The following is a 20721-nucleotide window of genomic DNA, read 5'->3' on the forward strand; positions in this document are numbered from 1 at the left end:
TCCAGTGCTGTCTTAGCCTGAAGATCTCAAATTCCTGCGCTCCTGGGGCATACCTCCTGAGCCACTAGGATCCCAAATTTTTCTGTTTTGCTAATTTTTGTAATTTTCAATTTTTCCAGTTTTAATAAATTATTTTAATTTTTACTAAGAGTTGTCTCATTCCTCACATACATGACCACTCTCCAAAAAATAAGTCACTCTTCAGGAAAGTGCGAACGAACTCACAAAGTCAATTAACTCACAAATTAAACTTAACATATAAAATACCAGTGGAAGAGGGGTCTGTGATTTAAATATATGTTTAATACAGGTTTTATGTAAATACAATATAGAGATATATTTTTCAATGTAACACATAAATTATGCACGCTTAAAAAATGCTGTGTATCTCTTTCTGTATCATTCATAAAAGATTATGTATGTGAATGATTTAGTCCATCCCACTACATCTGAGAAGATCTTACTGATCCCCCTACAACTGGTGACAGTGTAAGACTTACTAACACACTAAAAGAAAAAAGTATGTATTCTGCAGACATAAATGTTTGGTGTTTGATTACCTAGAAAGAGCTTATAAATTCAGGCTATCTAAAATTAAAGTTCTTACTTTGATCCTTTAGACACTTGCTTAGCCTTATAACTTCTGCTACACTCTAGCCTTATTCATGTTTGCTAACTGTGGATCTACAGCCCAGTTTATAAAACACCATACGTGTTTTCATCGCTCTTTTGAGGATAATTTCTAATAAAACCGCAGTGTTAGTATTTGTGCCAAAAAACCCACCTCCTATAAGCTATATAGCTATGGCTTACCATACAAACATCTAAAGCTGCAAGGGTAAGCTATATATCTAAGTCTAAAAAGTAAACTCATTTGGGTTAAAAAAGATCTCTTATAAGCCACCTGGTTAATCTGCCTTCCTCCTAGGGACAGTGCAGCTTCCAGCAACAGTTTATTCACTGTTCACTTCTTTGTAAAAAACAGCAGCTAGTGATTGGAAACTTTAAATTTAACCTTAGCATGTACAGAGAAGTCTCTTAATACATCTCTCTTAAAGTTATAGCTAGGAGTGCATTTCTATTCAGAACTGACAGTCCACAATAAAATACATCATTGTGCTAAACACTAAGAACACTGTGGTCCCATAAACTGTTGAAACCTCTGTCTTTTGGGATTGCAGTGGATGAGAAGACTACCCAGCTCTACAGACAAGCTGTCTGCCCATCATTTGCCTTAGATATCTCTCCCATTAACAAACCAATGGACAATCTGTTCTTGGCCAGCCAACCTTTTCCAAATTGCTGGCAGAAATCCCCATCACGAGATCTCATTTATCTGAAAACTGTAGCTCTTCTCGAAGAACTTTAGATAAATGGAATTAGTAATTTTGGTACTACTGGTATTCAAACAACTGCCACATTTGCTGCCACATAACAAGCAAAAGAGGCTTTAGACAAAATCAATTGTTTCTTTATATACTCATTAATAAGTAAAAATTACAAAGAACTGGTCATTATTGAAGGCAAAGTATGTAAGAGATAACAACTGCTAACAAAAAACCCAGCTACATCAATAACGCATGTGCTATCAAGATAAAAGTCAGAATAAAGATGCATTAATTAATCTTAAAACTTTAATTACATTGCCAAAATAAAAAATAAATTCTACAGGAGGGTTCTGTGTGCAGTAAGACCTCTATTTTGTGCAACTATGGAAAATAAGAAGATTCCATATTCATATATTATTTAAACACAGTTGAGTGAAAGGAAAGCTAGGAATACTGCATTACTCCAGCAAGATGGCTAAAAATACTGCAGCAAGGACATTTGACATAAAATAGGCAATTAAGAGAAAACAACAAGAATGCTAACAAAACAATAACCCCACCCTAAAAAAATTTAGAGAGATTAAAATCCAGCTACTGTAATCACAGGTTACATAAAGTATGTGAGCCACTAAGAAGAGGCTCTGACTACAGGACTCCTGCACACCTTCAAGTCCTCAGGCACAAAAGCATTTCCTGAGTACATGCACATGAGGCCCAGACTACAGGGGAATCACCACCACTCCCCAGGGGGTAACCTAGTCATACGGAAATTGCAGCATTCTGCCTACATAAGGAATATTCAGGAGCTTAGCAAGACATGAGCTATACCTCCATTGTAATTTGATCAGGGATTCAAATACTTTTCTACAGAGTGACAACTTTTTTCTGGAGTAGAAACGAACACCTCAAGTAGCACCAGTCTCCATCTGACACAATCTCATACATCCATGACCTGGATTGTTTGCACATTTTACTGCAAGACTATCACATAGAAACAGGCTGTAGAGAAAGAATCAACACAGCTCTCCCAGCTGACTGCGCAGTCTACATCCCAAAATGTAAAACTTCTGCTTTTGATTCAGTGAAACTTAGCTGGCTTTTTCCTGCAAAATGATATTGTTCTAAGAGGAAAAGCACACTTGTAGGACAGTATGTTATTTATTGCCAGATCTAAGAAGTAGAAGAGGAGTCTTCCAATCTCACAAATTCAGAGGGGATTCGAAATTCACATTTTTCATATCCTGGGTAAGAGATTTCTTTTTTCTCAACATGCCCCATGCCTTGACCATGACTTCAGTTCACTGTACAAACAACTTCAGTCTGGAACAAGTGCTTCAGATTAGGAAGAAGAAAAATATCTTAGCTTCCCAGTGTGGCCCTTTGCTCTAATTACAACTGCTTCTCTCACATTTTTTCTGTAACACACTTCTGAATTGGTTTCTTTTAAAGGTTTCATGGGCCATGTGCTAAAGACAGGTGTGGAGTGTAAGGTCTGTGGATGTGCAACTGGCTTATATATGTAAATAAATCATACACACTTTCAACAAAATTATATACATGCACACTGTCAACAACCAAGAAAGCATCTGCTTCTGTCAGTATGATTCTTTCCCTCGCCTAATTAATAAGAAAACCACCCCATTCACAAAAACAAGTTCTTTGTTCTCTCCAAACAATTTTGGCTGTGTAGCAACTTTCAATCCACCCCTCAGTGGTTAATGGACAACAAACAATACCTTCTTTGATTGCCTTTGCTAGTTCTCCATGAAAAGCTATTATTCCCAATAGTGATCCTTCAGCACCTCCAGCACAGACATTCATTCATTCTAATAATTACAGTTCATCACTGGCAATACTCATTTACTTGATAGGTAGCCAGCCTTTGAGATCGATTTGGATCAAAACCAGCAGCAGAAATACCTGTCCCTCTTCTGACACACAAGTACTGTAGAAGCAAGAGATACGGTTGTAAGGTAGGACCATATTGCAGAGAAGTTGCTGTGTCACCAAGGTTGTAGTTGCTCTATGTCACACAGCTACACCTCTACCAAAGGCAGCTGAGACTATCTCAGAGCCCCACACACTCATCTGTTTTATTTTTGTTTAATTGATCTACTTAGCTTATTATTTGACTTAGAATCTTCAAATATTTATGTAAAGGTTTATTTTTGATGCTTCAATTCACCTTTAAGGCTGTGTCTGTAGTATGAATATCTTGGTGATATTAACTAACTTCATGTCACACGAACAAATTCCTCCCAGCATAGACAGAAAATTTTAAGCATACTGCAGTCCGTCTCAGTAAAACAACCTGTAGCAGTGGACTGAGGGACTGGTCTTGCTAGAACAACAGCATCAGTTAGAAACTGCAGATATTTATAGTCCCTGGCAATAACATTGTGTCAGAAGATGCTACTCAGTTATGCACAGCTTGAACTCTTCTGAAATTTCAAAGCTGGTAGTAAGTATAATGAAACTTCCTTCAAGCAGATATTTGATTCTCGGTTGACAGATTATTTACAACAAATCAAAGCTTTGAGTGTAAGATTATTACAAAAGAATAAGCTGACTTTCCCATTTTAGAGGGGATATTTGATAATGAACATCACAGAAGAATAATGTCCTTACAAAGGAGTTTGCATCTTTACTCACTTTCATACCCATCACAGTTTGCTACGTCAGATACTCCTCCCCACCTTTCACAGTGCATACACCATGCATACTTTTCATTTTCTCTTTCTCATTGCCATACATATGCAGGCATGCATACCCTACAACACTTTTCATTAATAGGGAGAAATAAACAGCTTTACTTAATGTGAACAACCTTTACTAATACAGAAAATTTAACTTTCAGATAAGCAGTGTCAATGTAGTACAATGCCTAGAAAAGTAATATAGAGCCACTGGAGGAAGTATGTGTCATTTATTTCATCCTGCTGCAAAAAGAGCCTTGCTTTGCTACTTTATCTTTGGTTTCAAATGGATGCCTAACTATAAAAACAATACTTCCAAAATGGAAAAAAACTCCACCACAAAACCTGCCACATTTATTCTGTAACTATATAGAATGGACAGAGCAGTATAAATGTTCAGGAAGGATCAGACAGCCATGGAAAAGTTTAGGCTGAAAATGATCTCCAGAGGGCAGCTAGTCCAACCTGCTGCTCAAGTCAGTGCAAGTGTCAAAGTATAATCAGCTCTCTTAGAGCCGTTTCCAGCCATGCTTTATAAATACCTGGGGATGTGGACTCAACAGCCTCTCTAGTCAACCTCTTCAGTGCTAAGCATTCTTACTGAGATTTTTTTTTCCTTATGGAAATTGAAATGTCCTTGAACACAAGTTACAACTGTTGTCTGCCACAGCATACCTCTAAGGAATGTCTGGCTTCATCCTCTCTCTGCAGACCCTTAGGCACCAGAAAACTGCAGCTGCATCCTTCCCTTTATCTTTCCTCTCCTACTTGAAATAACTTAGTTCCTTCTGCCTCATCCCAAATGTCATATAATCCAGGTGCCACTTCTGCCATTTCTTTGCATTTTGCTAGGATCTCATTTATACAAGAAAAACATGCCTAAAAATCTGATCTAAGAATCACTTATTCTGGTTTATTTCCTAGGAGAAAAATAATTTCTCACAACAAGATTAGAAACACCCCCAGCTCATGCTGAGGTCAAAGGACCGAGAAGAACCCTTTAGACAATGAGAGCTGATGATGAAGCAGAAAAAACGAAATGTCATCTTTCACAAAAGCCATTTTTTCCCTTCTCCACTGAAAACTATGAAGTCATCACTATGTCCCAAACTTCTGTTGAAACCCTACTGCCTCAAAAAAGTTCTACCTGCCATTGAGGAAGATGCTTTAGGATTGTTTCATACACATCTTCTAAGTGTCATTCATAGAACAAAAACACTTATAAATTCAGACACATTTGGAAGTTAACAACTTTACTAAACAAAACCAGGAAGTTCTCCTTAACTGTGTTTTAAAACAGAAAATTAAGTACAAGCACTGCACATAGTGCAATTTAAGCAGCTCTGAAGACAGAGAGGGACAGAAAATAGATTTTAAGTATTAAGGTGAATTTAAAAATGCCCTGAAGATTTCTGCTTTCAAATACAAAAGCATATTAAGAAGCAGCATCCATTCCCTCTCCCAACAAGCGAAACTGCAGCCTCAGCATGCCACCTCGGAGTCCACCATAGGGTACTGCTACAAGAGTAATCAGATATGCTTTTGTCAGGGTTCTTTTTTAACTACTATCTGTTTTTCTTAAAAATATATTTGCAATATTACAACTTTTCAGTGCGATTTGTATATTACCTGTAACAACACCACAGTACTGATTCTGAGAAGGTGGCTTTTCAGAAATTTTCTCCTCTATGGATCTTTTTCGTCTGTACACCCTGTGTGCATGTCCTGTCACAGCCAAAGTGCGGTTGAGTGGCTCAATAAATATGAAGTCCTCATTAATCTGTATAAACCCCATCTGCAAAGGAAAACAAAAGGAACATATAAGGTAAGAATTTATTGAGTTGTGCACAGTCCTGCAGGAGGAAAAAACCCCACAAAACTCCATTTAAGAAAACACTTTGTTTTAGTAACCTTATGAGCAAAGTGAGTACCTTTGTATTTTACAAGTTTTCTACTTAAATGAACCAGAATAAATTTCATTTATTTCAGCTAAATCTGGGTGGGTGGGTGGCTACATGCCAGTAGCATATGCACAGTAAAAGATATGGAATGTTAAAAGTTTACTTTGGGAGACCCAGGGGGTCATTTATATATGTACAGCATGTACAGAAAAGTCTATACACTGGTTTTATTGTTTATTATTGTCACATTTTTAGATAACTATATTTAATGAAATAACAGGAACAACATAAGGCATGTGAATACATCTTGAACAAATGTGAGGATGGAAAAGAATTCTCACGGCACTCTTTTTACTCTTTTTCAAACTAAGAAAACCCAAAACTATTTAAAAAAAGGCAGAAATACCTTCTTGGTTTCCAGCAGTTACACCAGAAAAATATATGAATACAGCCATTTAGTTGGTTAACTCTTCCCCCATCCCAACATATTTATACACACAAACATACAAGAAAAGTTAACACACCAGGTGCACATCTAATATTACAAGACTGTAGCCAAAGCTAAAAAAATAATACTGTATAACATACTTACATAAATACCACACAAATAAAACTCAGCTCAAACTGTTAAGCTGCCAATGCACACAAGTTCCTATCAAGAGTAAAGCTGGAGACAGCAAGGTTTTGTGGGGTTTTGTTCCCCGCATCAGCATGACTGACAGTTAATTTCCTCATTCTCTAAGCTTAAACCTGTTATACTGTTTTGCTACAGAAACAAAACAATGTGATGTATTTGGCTAAGAGAAGCAGAGAGCTCTTCTGTATGTTTCTATAGCATCAATGGAGAGAAACAGAAAATAATTTTGTTCTTCTGGAATTATGTAGGTGCCATTATCACATTGGAAATCCTGCCTGACAGATGAATAAACCATCCAAAAATATTCTGACCCAAGGAAGAAAACTAAACCAAAATTTTTAACTGGTACAAAACACAATTTCATTCAAACACAATACTTTTAAAAGAAAAAACCCAACAATCTTTCTGCACAATCACATGAAATAAATGTCAATACATACATTTAATTTTTTCAATCAGCTACACTACAGAATGCTGAAGAGATGTTGAAAGGTCATCACTAACATTGCACACAAATGCAAAAGTATCTGGGGTTTTAGCTGTTCCTTTTCCTTTTTGCATTTACATTATAGATTCAGTTCACCAGGAACTTTAAATGTCACACACTGGAAGATTAGCTAGGAATGTATTGCTAATTACTTTCTGTACACCTACAAGATAACACTTCCATGTATCTTGAAAAATGCTACTTTTACATAACAATTAAACTTGTCTTACATAAACTATAAATGATGTGAAATGAATTTTTATTTAAAAGCATAGTTCTCAAACATCAGTAAAATGCACAAATCACTTTTCATTTTATTTTTATGTCTGATGTTGAATTTCACTCAGGCATAGACTTTTTTACTTTTTTTAATAATTATTTAGTATATGAAAGATGGTGATAAACTGAATATAGAACAGGAACAGCAGCCCATTAGGTAGTGCTGCAAGTTTCCCCTGTCCACCAGCAAAAAGCAAGGCCTTAGTCCCTCCTGAACAAAGACTCAATCATAGAACATTTGCCACATTTCTTCCGTCTTCATTCTCTTTGCTGCAAAATGAAACCAGGGCTTTAAGATTATGTCCTTCAGATTGCCACCTAGACATTCTGAAAAGTTTTGCTAGGACCAACATTTAATGTTTTCTTCCAGGTCCTTGCATAGACTGAAGTTTAATTCATTGGCAGAGAAATCCAAAATTTATTGCCTGTTTCCTGAGCCAGAAGTTAAAGAACTGAACGGTGATGTAAAGTTGTATGTATACATATGGGTAATTCAAGACAAATTTGGATAACCAAATAATCTCTGATGCTATTTTGACTGCTTTAAAAAAAAAAAAAAAAAAAAAAAAAAAAAAAGACATTATTTCTCCAACTTTTGGATAATCTCACGGGTAGAAAATGGTAGATGAAATGGTAGCCTTGTCAGCCATGTCCTTATTTTTTCATAAGCATTACAAATAGAGCTAAGAATATCTTTTAACAAAGTAAACACAGAAAGCAGAGAAGTCAAAGACATGCATTAAAGCATTACAGTTTCAACACATTTTCATATATTGAATGCCAGGACCAATTACAGCCTTTAGACAGTTCAAATCACAAAACTTCCATGTCATGAAAATGTACAGCAAAACAAAGATTAAAAAGATGGAAAAGCAAAACCCTAATATCCATCTGGGATAGAACTGTGAATTCCGACTAACTGACCGATCTTCCACCAGCTTCATCTGAAAAATTATCACTGCTCACAGCTGCAACTAAAAAGCCTATCAGGATGCTGGACTTATCTCATGTAAAGGTAGCATAACATGCCGCTCTTCCCCCTGCTTTATCAAGTTTCTTACCTGAAAAAAAACCCCAAACTTAAATGTAGTACACATATCTCAGTAAATTTCAAGCCCATCCTAATCTCATTTGGCAAAAATATCCTCAAATTTTGTAGGTATTGATGAACTCAGTACTTACTCTGTATTTATTTACTTTATGCAGTAAAGAGAGACATTAAGTGTAGGGCAAAATTCAGATAATGGGCAAATAAAACTTGGCTTGCAGAAAATTAATTTTTTGCCAAATTTGGATAGTGGGAAACCAAGACTAATGAAAACAACACCTTTCCCCAGCACTCTGAGTGGTGAGGGCAGGTGGGGAACAGCGGGTGTGGTCAGCATGTTACAGTTTCTCCCTGCTGCAGTCAACTCTCCACTCTCTTGTGAAGCAAATGTACACAAGTGAGCAAGGACAGGCTGTACAAGACTGTACTTCTTCATGCTCCCACCATACTGTCCAAGGCAAGTATTAATGGGAAAAATGCATTCCTATCATATGCAGAAAATGTATGTTTCTTACTACACATATTGCATCCATCGGTGCCAAAATATTAATGTCACATTTGCAGTGTAAAAATGAAAGATCCTCTTCACCGTACCATGCAAAAAACCAAATCTTCTTTACAAGTTCAATAGTTACTTGTTTTGAAACATAATCTGGTAATAGGCTTTGTACTATGTGTCAAATGTCCCAAAACTGAGGATATATTCCTGAGTAAACAGGCAAAATCTTAGATTTTTATATCAGTATCCCCCTCTGAAGGTGGTTTTTCCCCATGATTTTAAAAATCCAGATTTAATTTAGTATCATGATTCTAACAATTCTATCAGAACCTGACTTCAGCTGAAATACAACAAAAAGTCTCCAGCTCTTACTAAGGCAAATAATAAAGCAAGCTCAAATAACTTTTCAAACTGTGTAAATAACACTATAAGAACTCTGTAAGCTGATGTTATTCAAATGCTCTACCACTTTCCGTCTATAAGGACCTTCACTGCTGAAGGCTGAAGAAACGTAAGTGCCAGCAACTTCTGTCTTCAATTAACTGCATTTCACAGCCGTGCACATCATATACACTGTGCTTCTCCTGGAGGTTTTCCCTACCTGTCTGCTCACTCCACCTTGCTGCATGGAGATAGGAGACATCACAGAGGGGAGAGAGTCGGTATTATCACTGTTGACTGGCTTTCAGCTGCTGACATAGTGTTCAATCCAATCCTTTCTGGGATCTTTTTTAATCCTAGGGCTGTGTCTTATGGAAGAACACATTCCTGCACAATACTACACATTATAGCACTGAGAGAGGAAAAACATTTAGACTGTTATGCAGAGACCACTGGGTTAAAAGCATGTATTCAGGTACTAGCCCCCAAATTTGAGGTCTGTGGAAAAAATTTTTCCATGGCTTTAGAATCCTTCCAAACTTCTCCACTCCCAGTCTGGTTTAAGATACACACTACCCTGAATTCTTAGGAAAATCATTCTCTATAGGATGCTGCTCTCATGTTTAAGAGGATGACTACTTTTTTCAAAACAACCTGATGATGCACAAAGATGCAGGAAAATATTTATGTTGTTACTCAGCAGCACTCACTACGCAACTCACAATTAAACAGGTGCCATGGCTTAGCATAGTTTGGTTTTTTAGTAAAGAGGGCTCCATCAGCTACAGACATGATTCTCTTGCAAAGAGGTGCTTACAGCTTCTTCTACGACCTGACAGAACCTATCAACTGGCTAGTTTGAATATTGGCAACTTTTAAAGCCACTTAAGAAGCTTGACACACCTCTGTGATCCACATTTAAGAATGAACAGAGCCCGGGAAAGCTCTCTTGTCTTCCAGCTTTCGGACAGGTAGCGTGCTTCCTAAATTCATGGTGGCATTTTAAAGTCAGATATTTGGTCACTGCTATCAGCAGTGAAACTCATGAACCAGATAGAAGCCAAGTGCCACAGCTTTCTGTGCAATACAACAGGCTGGTCATCAGGTTCAAGTGACCACTTCTTCTACATGACAACTACTCTCTGTTCTTACGACAAATACCAGCTGGCTGTAGACTCTTGCAACTCACACCGTCACAAAGTTCCCTGTTTCAGCTTGTGCCACTATTTTCAGAAATGTCAGTGCAGTTTCAACTACTGCATACTTGACCTTTGACCACCAGAAGAATTTAGGAGAACTGACAACCCAACTATAAAATGCTGAAACTGTGTTCCATCCCCCTTTCTCTTCCTGTGCCCAGGAAGCTATTGCCCAGTTTCTGGTTGACTAGTCTTTGGCTTAGAAGATCAAAACCACCTGAACTTAAGAAACACCTGTGACAAAGGAAAGCACACCTCAACTCACGAGAAGATTGAAAGACCGTGTATTCTATGAAAGAAATAAAAACCCAGCAGGAAAGACCCCTTGCTACCAATCATCTAGAGTTCTCCAATATTGATTGTAGCACCCAGTTTGTTCTGAATAGTACACAGTTCGTGTGTTATTCAGAACAAAGGACACTGTCTTGAGGGAAGCATCAGCTCAGAGAACAATTGGCTGATTCCTCTAGCAACTTACCTAGCACAATGGAATTTCAGCTTTGTCTCAAAGTCATAAAAAGCCATTTAATCTTCTTATTCTAGGCAGAAAATCAAACGTACTAAAATATATTAATATATGACTCATGAATTGTAGGTTTGCTTATAAATTTCACTTGACTATTGAAACAAACTCAGCTAAACTCAATGTGCTAAGTCAAGCCAAATTTTTTCTTTATGTCATAGGCAGCATGCATTATTTCATTATTGTCATTACAGCACCTTAATTGTCACTGCTTAGGTCCTGTAGTAATGGAAAAATAATGAATAAGACACAATGGAGAATACAGATGCAAAGTGCCTCTGTATTTTAATGTCTTAGATCCACACATCAAGTCCAGTCCCCTATGCATTGGAGATTTTTTAAAATAGAGGGTTTCTTACATTTACTCTTATAACACAAATCTTTTGTCAGACTACACTTCCTTTTACATTTCCTTGCTGCTACTGTTAAATAAAACAGTTTCAATAGAACTGCTCTCTATTATTTTACTATTCTTATTTGAAATGTTTCATATTTTTCTCTTCTAACAGTTGGAAATCTTTCCAATCTTACAACTTTATTGATTCATGGCCATTATTTTACACCCGTCTGATCCAGGGTCTACATTGCTTTCCTTCTGGGCCAGCTTTCCAGGCCAGCTTTCCAGGTCCCTTGATACTCACTCCAAAGTTTTTATAAATGGTAATCATACTGTACTGCAGTTTCTACTGTGTGATGACAAATACACTAGCCTTTGACTGTTGCTTGATGAAACAGGCTTTACTATAACTCTGAGATTAGCTCAGCTGGTTAGAGCCAGGTCCTAATAGCATCAAGGTTTGCGGGTTCAATACCTGTATGGGCCACTCAAGAGTTGGACTTGATCCTTGTGGGTCCCTTCCAGCTTGGAATATTCTGATTATGTAATTATCCTTGTAACCACAAATTAATTCCTCTCTCTGAACATCAGCAAACAGAACTGCCAGCCACATTTCAGCTATCATTGCACTGCAAATTCATGAAATGAGAACAAAGTTTCTATATCTTCACTTAACACCCTCAACCAATTACATATGCTTGATGGCTCATAATGATCCTGTGATCAGAAAATACACAATCTTTTTTTCCCCGTCACTGTCAGCTAATTCACTAGTCTGTAAAGCAAATGTATAAATGTATAAATGTAGTAAGTCACAAATAGAAGCAACTTACCTTTGGTTGGGCCACAGCCTTTGGTCTGTTTAATTCTTCTATGCCTCCCAGCTCTGAATTTACCACTAAAGTAGAGTCAAGTCCCCAAGTATTGTTACTGACCTTACCTCTGGCTCACATAAAGCATCTGAACTAGGTTTTTCATGACTAGGGACTGAGCCTTCCAGCAACAGACAGGTTTTCTTCCTTTGAAAACATTTATTGTCTAAAACACTGCCTTCTCTCCACATTAATATGAACAATAGTCACACTGAAAACCAAGCAAAATTTACTGGAACTCTTTCTCTCACTCTGCCAGTTAAATTTGTGAGAGTTGGACTTCAGAGCAATCATAGGAAGTTACACCAAAGGTACATCTTCCACTGAAAGCCAGATAGCTTCACATGGAGAATGACGTCATTAAGAAGTGGGAAAGCATGGAACAACAAATATAAACATAAAAGGATGACTACAGGTAACACAATTCCTACACTTTGCTATTTCCAGCGTATTATTTATGGTCATGGTCACACCTAACATTCAGTTTTTATAAAAATATCTCCTTGCATCTCAATTTCCTAGATCTAACTAGTTTTATCTGTTAGTCTTTGGAGCTACTTACTTTTCCTAAGGCATATGGCAAGAAACATGATATGGTGGTAAAAATTGTTTCACCTAAGTAATGTGCCCACAAGTTCATTACAACATCATGCATGCTTAAAAAAAAAGGCAAATTTTAAGAGGTTGACTGAAATTAAACATATGTTGCAGTTTTCACAGAGTTATTGCTTCAACAGTACATTGTAAATGGACTCCACTGTACACTCTTATTTTGGCAGCAGTTATCCTGAAGAACAGTTTAGCTGTAGTTTTTTTCAGTCATATTAGTTGTGTAAAAACACTGGAATGGCCTCAATGTTTTAAAACAGAGAATTCATCTCAAACACTTTAGAATCTTGCATTGAGAGGGCACAGAATAGTTTAAGCATACATGAAAATTTTCAAAATCTCTAATGCAACGTAACTCAAATTTCATAAAACTAAACCTTAAAAGATAAATAGGCACTGATGCTGAGTGAAACCCTACAGTTCTTATGATGACTTGTTCTGGAAAAACTATAGAAATCTTATAAACAATTACTACTGTACACAGACTGTCTCATGAACTGTATTTGCATGTGCTGTTCTTTCTCTCTGTAGATACAAGACTAATCTTTTCCAGTTTGAGGTAATCAAAGTATCTTTAATAATAATTCATTGAAAACTACTTCCATAAGGCAATTCTAAGTGCTATTTTCAAATGCTTAAAACCGAAAAGTAACAAATATGAAACATAAACCCCTAAAGCTAAATGTACCATTTCTGCTGTACAGCCTGTTTTTCTAAAAAATGGATGGCAACCAAACCAACTGTGTCTAACTGCAGGTAACTCATTCACACAGTGTCACATGAAGATAATACTGTTATGCGTGATATGCACTATAGGTAATAGTAACCTCCAGACAATTTAATATTTTGGGGCTTGAACAGGTATGACCAGACAAAGAATGTCGTCTATGAGCCAGATAAAAGCACAGAGAACAGCAATAGCCAACAGGAGTTCCAGCATCTTCACTAAAGCCATAGAATGACAGAAATGTATTTATTTATCAGAAAGAGCTTTGTGAAATTCATCTAGGATGAATGCCAAGCCTAGCTCCAGTCCCTGGGACAGATCCACCCCCAGCACTAGTACAGACTTCATATTACATGGATGGATGGATGGATTGTGAGAAGATAGGTTAAAATGGTCCTTGAGGACAGTAGGTATACAACAAAGGATCATACGCAAATAAAGATAAAAAGCCTAATGAAAATTTATATAACCCTCTGTAGTGTAACATACCATCAGTAAGAAAGAAAATTAATACAACTATTTTTGTCCAAAGTTTTTAAAAAAAATCCACAGTAATGGAAATCTGAATGAATAATAGAACATTGTGGTGTTACGATTTCTGAAAGATACAACTTCTAAAAGCTTGTTCAGCACTTCCTCAGTTTAGGCCAAATAACCCCTATAATTCTGTTCTGCTGAAATTTGATTCTTTCCACTAGTAACAACTGACCTATGCCATTGCCTGCATCAACACCCACACCTCCCCTAGAGGGGAGACATAGAATCATAGAATCACACTTGTCTGTGATGTTTTACAAAGTCGTTAATCAGTTGTCCTGATCTCTAAATTCTAGTCCAATTCTATTATGTAGTTTTATTCTGTCTTTGCTTTAAGTTTTGAATTCTCGTCTTGTTCTGTCATCAACTTGCAATCTAAATTTTGCCAAGATACTTATGTATTCTTAACTAGCATTCAGTTTGGGGATTGTATGTGTTTACACAGAATACTAAAAATCTGAGATATTCAAAACCAGTGGCTATATTTTAAAAATTTGACAGAAATCACAATTTAAAGTCTACTTTTCAATTGCAACATCTACAAAACAAAGAACTGCAGTTGCATGGTAACATGCAAAAATACTTGAAAAATACTTGACAGAAGCAGAAATACTCTAAATGGGTTTTTTTCTTGTTACCATGTACCATTTACAGCTAAAATTACTGTGTAAATAAATGTATTTTTTTACTAAGTTGCAGATATCAAGATTCTAGATACACAGCTATAGAATAGTTTTAGGTCTACTAATCTATCAAGTGTTTAGGTTCTACAGCCTTTCAAAGAGGAGGGAAAGGAAAGGGGAGAGAGACTACAAAATATAGAGATGGTCTAGAAATTTGGTGGTCTAGAAATTTGCAGTACATGAACTTCCATTTTCCTTTCACCAAAACAGTTTCATGTTCACTCAATAAAAGTATTCCACAATTACATATTTAAAATCATAAATCCAAAATTATTAATACTTTAAGATTCATACTTAGATACTACAAACTAAGAATTGCCCACTTAGCACAGGCATGTTCTTATTTCTTTTCTTTATGCAGCATTCTGGAAGTTTATGAGGTACAGAAAGCCTACTACTCCCAGCACAGGTAGCGTAATTTATAACATTTTAAAACCAAATTAGGATTTCTGATCCAAGTGCTACAAGGTATTGTTGAAATGAAATTCAATGTATGTGATGGTCAATTTAAAACCTATTTTCAAGACACACAGGATTAATGACACACTGAAAATACCCTTGATTTTTAAACTAATTAAATTGAAAAACTATTTTATTCATTTACTACAGGCAATTATACAAGTATTGACTAATATGATTAAGGAAAGAGACAGCTATTGGCAAGTCAGACTTCATCAGTGGTGCAACTACTTAATGTTCAGAATATCCATAACTGCACTCAAGGCACACTTTGTAATCCTTAAGAAAACAAGCACAACACTTTCATCCTTAGATGCCCAAAACAAGGCAACCATGACTATGTCACAAAAGACATCGGCATATGTAATGTGCCAACCCATCAAGTAATTTTTTTTTTTTTTTTTTAAATCTCTTTCTGATCATCTCTCCCTTCACTCAGTAGCTCCTACCCTTTATCTTAGAAGGCTGAACTGATCAGTAAAACTAACTAGATCTTGGAATTATTCCTCTCTTTCAAGTAGTTTGTCTTCTATTACAGAAGAAACAGAAGCTCCAAGGAAGGGCTAGAAAGCCTTAAAGGCTGACTATTTAGTCCAATAACATAAGATGAATTACCAAAATCATAGAATGATTTGGGTTGGTGTTGTGGCTGGTGAACATACATTACAAGGGACAGAGAGTTTTCAGTAAGACAAGCCCCTAGTAACACAAGAACCACTTACGTTAGGGCGACCAAAAAACCTTCTCCCAGGATGCTTGTTCTGTTCTGTTAATCTATCCCAGTTTGGATTCCCCGGTTGGCTGTCAGCCTCTACCCCTCGTCACTCCCCGAGAGTTCCCCATTGGTCCCCGTTCCCTAGTCCTGCCTTTTCCCCGCCCCCGGATAAAACTGACAGCTGCGGGATCATGTTCATATTTGCTGCTGCACCCTTCGACAGTGTAGCAGGAATAAATACTCCGGCCAGAACACACGCAAGCGCCCTTCTCGGCTCTTTGCTACTGACTGTAATACTGAACCCATCCGTGCTTCTGTGGGTGCATGTGGGACCCCACGGAGGCGAGCAGGGACAGTATTAGGTTGGGAAGGACTTTAAAGAGCATCTCATTCCAAGTCCCATCATGGGCAGGGACACCTTCACTGGACCAGGCTGCTCAAAGCCCATCTAGGCTGGCCTTCAACACTGCCAGGAATGGGGCATCCACGACTTCCCTGGGCAACCTGTTCCAGCACCTTACAACCTTCTGAGCAAAGAGTTTCTTCCTAATTTCTAATCTAAATCTACCCTTTTTCAGTTCTTAAGGCATTTCCCTTATCCTGTCACTCTTAAGCCCTTGTGAAAAGTCCCTCTCCAGCTCTTTTGTAGGCCTACAATTAGATCAGAAGCAACTTTCTCAATTATAGAATGTTAAAAGGGAAGACAAATGAGGCTGTTGTTATGGCTGTGATGACAAACCTCAATCAGCTCTGGCCAATATATGCTTAATAAAACAAGATACAGTATTCCATCCTAGCTAGCTAAACACTAATACTCAGATCTGACTTCATACCGATTTAGATCAATGATAGTGCTTTGATAGTAAAGTTTTTACATAATTAAGATTCTGAATTTATGCTATGTAGCAAAATCCATTGCCTATAGCTTTATGCTACAAAATTAATTTATTTAAAAATAACAAGTAATGAATGGAGCTAGAGCTACTAAGACAACTAGAAGGCAATGTCTGTGCAAAAATAAAAAACTGGCCACCTAACTTATTCCTCTTCACTTATATTAAAAAATTACTATTACTGTCTCAGAAATAATTAAAATTCTATTAAAAGAACATAGAAAATTTCTATACTCACAGCTCTAAATGATCATCTACAGAAAGAAACTTTTTTCGTAAGAAAGTTCTTTCAGTGGTCTCGCAGCATTTTGGTTTTCAGGTCTCATATTTTGATCTGTCCTTATGAGGGCTACAGAATTAGTTTTTCATTTTTCTCAGTTCTCATTTTCATGTAGGCATATGTTCCAAGAAGCTGGAAGTAATAAAAGGGCCATGTCTTCAGTTCGGTTCATTAAGAACACAATGATCAGAGCTGACTGTGGTTGAAGCACAGTTTCCACATGAATGAAAAAAACTAACCACCATTACAAAAGAAAGCATTAACCAACTATAAAGGCTGCTAAACCTGAGGAAAAAAAACAAAAAATATCAAATGCTTGCATACTAGGGACAAAGATCTGCATTTTGTCCCCTGTACAATCCTGTATTAAATATAAATTTTATGTGGTTGCCTGACTTCAACTCCATTGTTGGTGCATGCACCAACTGACGCATAAAAGGGCTTCCTGTCTGTTGCCTGAAATGTTCTGAAAAGCCTTACTTTATTTTGCTTCAAAAGTATGCTGGAGCAATATGTTCAACCAACCACAGACGACTAATATAGGCCAATAAAATAAAACTACAATCAAAATGAAAAATCAAAATAGAATTATATTTTAACAAGCCTGGCACAGCCCTTTACTTGCAGAATTCAAAAAAAATCAATTTTTAAAACAGCCACCTAACCTGTAGATTGTGTCTATCATTTTGTCCTAACTAAGTCATGATATTAACAATCGTTTGGTTTTGTTCATCAAGTAAATGCTATATAAAGTGGAACACAACCACTGACTTACTGTTAAAAAAAAAAATAAAATTCACAAACCCAGCCATAACTCCTTTCCAGAATAAATACAAGAGTTTCTATAAAGTGAGCCAGGATTTAAAAAACTTTATTCCATAAAACTTAAGTTAAAAATTCTTTACAATAAGCTGGTTTAGTGATATTTCAGATCACTTATTTCACAGCAATGTTTCAGTCGTTATTAATACTGTCTAAGAAAGTCTCTCTGCACAGCTAAGCATGACTAGTTACAGAAAAAACAACACCTATGGAAACATACCACCTCAGGAAAAAATCCTTGCAATTAAAGACTCAATGCTCATAAAGACATTTCTTTAGAACATTTTGGTGTAATATGAGTAACTTCAGCAATTCTTGTGGTAAGACTAAAAACCTCTCTTTTGGAACATGAATCAAAGTGCTGTACCTTTAGCTAATGAAACAGCATTAAAGCCATTTCTTTAGTGCAAGCCTGGATTTTATACCATCAGAATCTGAAATGGTACTTTATGGAGGAAATAATATAATAATACACAAAGGATGAGCACTAAGCATTCTACACCTAGTCCCATGCAGGAGGTTAAACAGAAAATATCAACAACTGTGCAAGTAATCTCCATCAGATAAAACACCTAGACTAGTACCAAGAAGGCCAATACAAGGGATCCAAGCTTAAATTGATTCATCCATGTAAAATACTTAAATAGTGCATACCAATGAGTTACCATTGTCCAAACCCATGTGCTTTCATTGTAGCCACAGAAGGATATGGCAGAGTTCCAAAACACACCCATGATTGTCCATAGAGAAATTTAATCGCTGCTAATCCTTTTTGAAGTATCTATGCACGACTCCATTATCTTGGTTTCTTTCTGACAGAGAGGCTGATTTGCTCCTATTATTACTATTATTAAACATTATTTAATTCAAGGCAACACTCCATGAAACTCAGTTTCATTCAAATTTGCAATTTGCCAAAACTACTAACTGTGGAAAACAGTAATTCAAGAAAGGAAAGTAAAATATATTTATAGGTATAGAACTACTAACAAATAAAGTTAGTCCTTCTATAAAATAAAGTTATGCTTAGGCTTTTTTATATCTCTGTCTAGAATTACATTAATCCAAAACAGTCAGCTTTAAGAGAAATAAACAAAACTCTCACAACATTGTTTTAAAAAGTTAAAAATATATAGCAGTGATATTCTTCTATGACTCCTAACTGAAATTCAGGGGTTTTTTTCCAAACTATAGATAGTATTTTGCTTTCAACTTCTAAACCTAGATCCTCCTTTCTTTTTTTTGAGGGAAAAAAAAAATCAATTTACCTTTTCTTGCACAAAGCAACTAAAGCTCTCCTACCCTCAGGAAAGAAGGTACAGTATCTAATTATTTTTCAAGAACTATTATTTAAACTAGAAGAAGAAATAAATATTTGGATTAAGGTTTTTTTCCTTTTAAGTTAGAGAGTTTGATTTTATGTGCATAAGAACACAAATGGTTATCAGAATCGAGTTTTGACATTAGCATCTTGAACCAAGTACCATTAGTCTTGACTGGTCACTTTTAAGCAAAGTTGGTTAAATGAAATAAGCAAAGGATTTATTATCCAACATGAAATACAAAGGAAAGCAATTATTTCCTTCCATTATTTCCAATGCAAATGATTTAGTATTGGACGAAAAAAAAAAACCAACCCTGAAGAGACATCCAAGAAATGTGTTGTTATTACTGTGCTTCCTTAGATAGGTTACTACAGAAGAAAACTAAGCTTTTTACATGCCTAATTGCATCCATTTTACTCTATAAGCCCTCTTCTTCTTTAAACTCCCTCACTACCCTCATGTGTTTCTAAATAAATATTTGAGGTGAGGTCCACTGATGTCACAGAGACGAAAGAGATTGGCAATCTCTTACTCAGGCATAAAATCACTTAAGCAACTTCCTGTCTCCTACCTTACAACAAGATTGTCAATTCTCAGGAGGTTTCAAAAGTTGTGCAAATTAGAAGAGTTTCACACACAATTTACAACAGAAACAGATACAGACAGCTTCATGCTTAAATGTATTTTTCAGAATTAAGACCACAATTAAATATTAAGAGAAAATGTGTCCCTGATGATGTCCCTTTTATTTCCTGTCTCCCAGTTTCAGAAGAAGACCAAAGCACTTCATACGTGCCTTAAAGAACAGTTACATCTGAGTTTTCAGGGTTATAATCCAATTGCCAGGCTAATCTGACAAAAACAAAAAAAAACCAAAACCAAACAAGAAACCAAGCAAACTAACAACCAACCAACAACAAAAACAAAACAAACAAGCAAAATTAAAAAAAAAGAAAAAAGAAAAAAGAAAAAAGAAGAGCACTCCAAATTTTAAGCACATCTGAAGCACAGTTTAACATTCTATACAAAAGACGGCATTACTATAATGGCTGTAGCCATCACTCGGGCACTTCTCCCACCCAGCATACCCTGAAGCCCAGAGGGACGTAACAGGACATTTACTTTGTACTGAAGCATAAGAAGTTGTCCTCAGCTGAATTAACATCTTGTGCAGAAATAGCTGTATTTTCCTTAACTTACTGCTATCTAAATAAGCTTGACCTGACTTGACCCAGTTAAACTTCTGACATCTAATGAGAACTTAAGGTAGCACAGCTGAGATCATAAAACAAGCATATGCAATTGTTGGAAGATAATCACACAGAAACTAAATCACTTCACAAGTCAGTTTTGGGCACATTTCTACATTTTTGGATGCAAAACTCATTCAGAAAATAATTCTGACTGAAGTACTGGTAGACCCAAGAAAAACATTCAACAGCACCGGCTTCCAAAAAAATTTTACTTCTATTCACTTACGTGCA

The 20721-nt window shown here is 36.4% G+C and overlaps 1 protein-coding gene across 1 annotated transcript in view; it reads right to left on the bottom strand.

Moving 5' to 3' along the window:
• ADAMTS19 (ADAM metallopeptidase with thrombospondin type 1 motif 19) overlaps nt 1-20721 on the bottom strand; it is a gene marked incomplete at both ends in the record, with an annotated part of 135280 nt that overhangs the window by 103586 nt on the left and 10973 nt on the right. Inside the window, one exon of the mRNA XM_082301819.1 lies at nt 5654-5819. Coding sequence (XP_082157945.1) covers nt 5654-5819 — 166 coding nt within the window. The remainder of the gene's footprint in view (nt 1-5653; nt 5820-20721) is intronic.

Source organism: Coloeus monedula, assembly GCF_965178545.1.
Source record: "Coloeus monedula genome assembly, chromosome: Z".
NCBI lineage: Eukaryota > Metazoa > Chordata > Aves > Passeriformes > Corvidae > Coloeus > Coloeus monedula.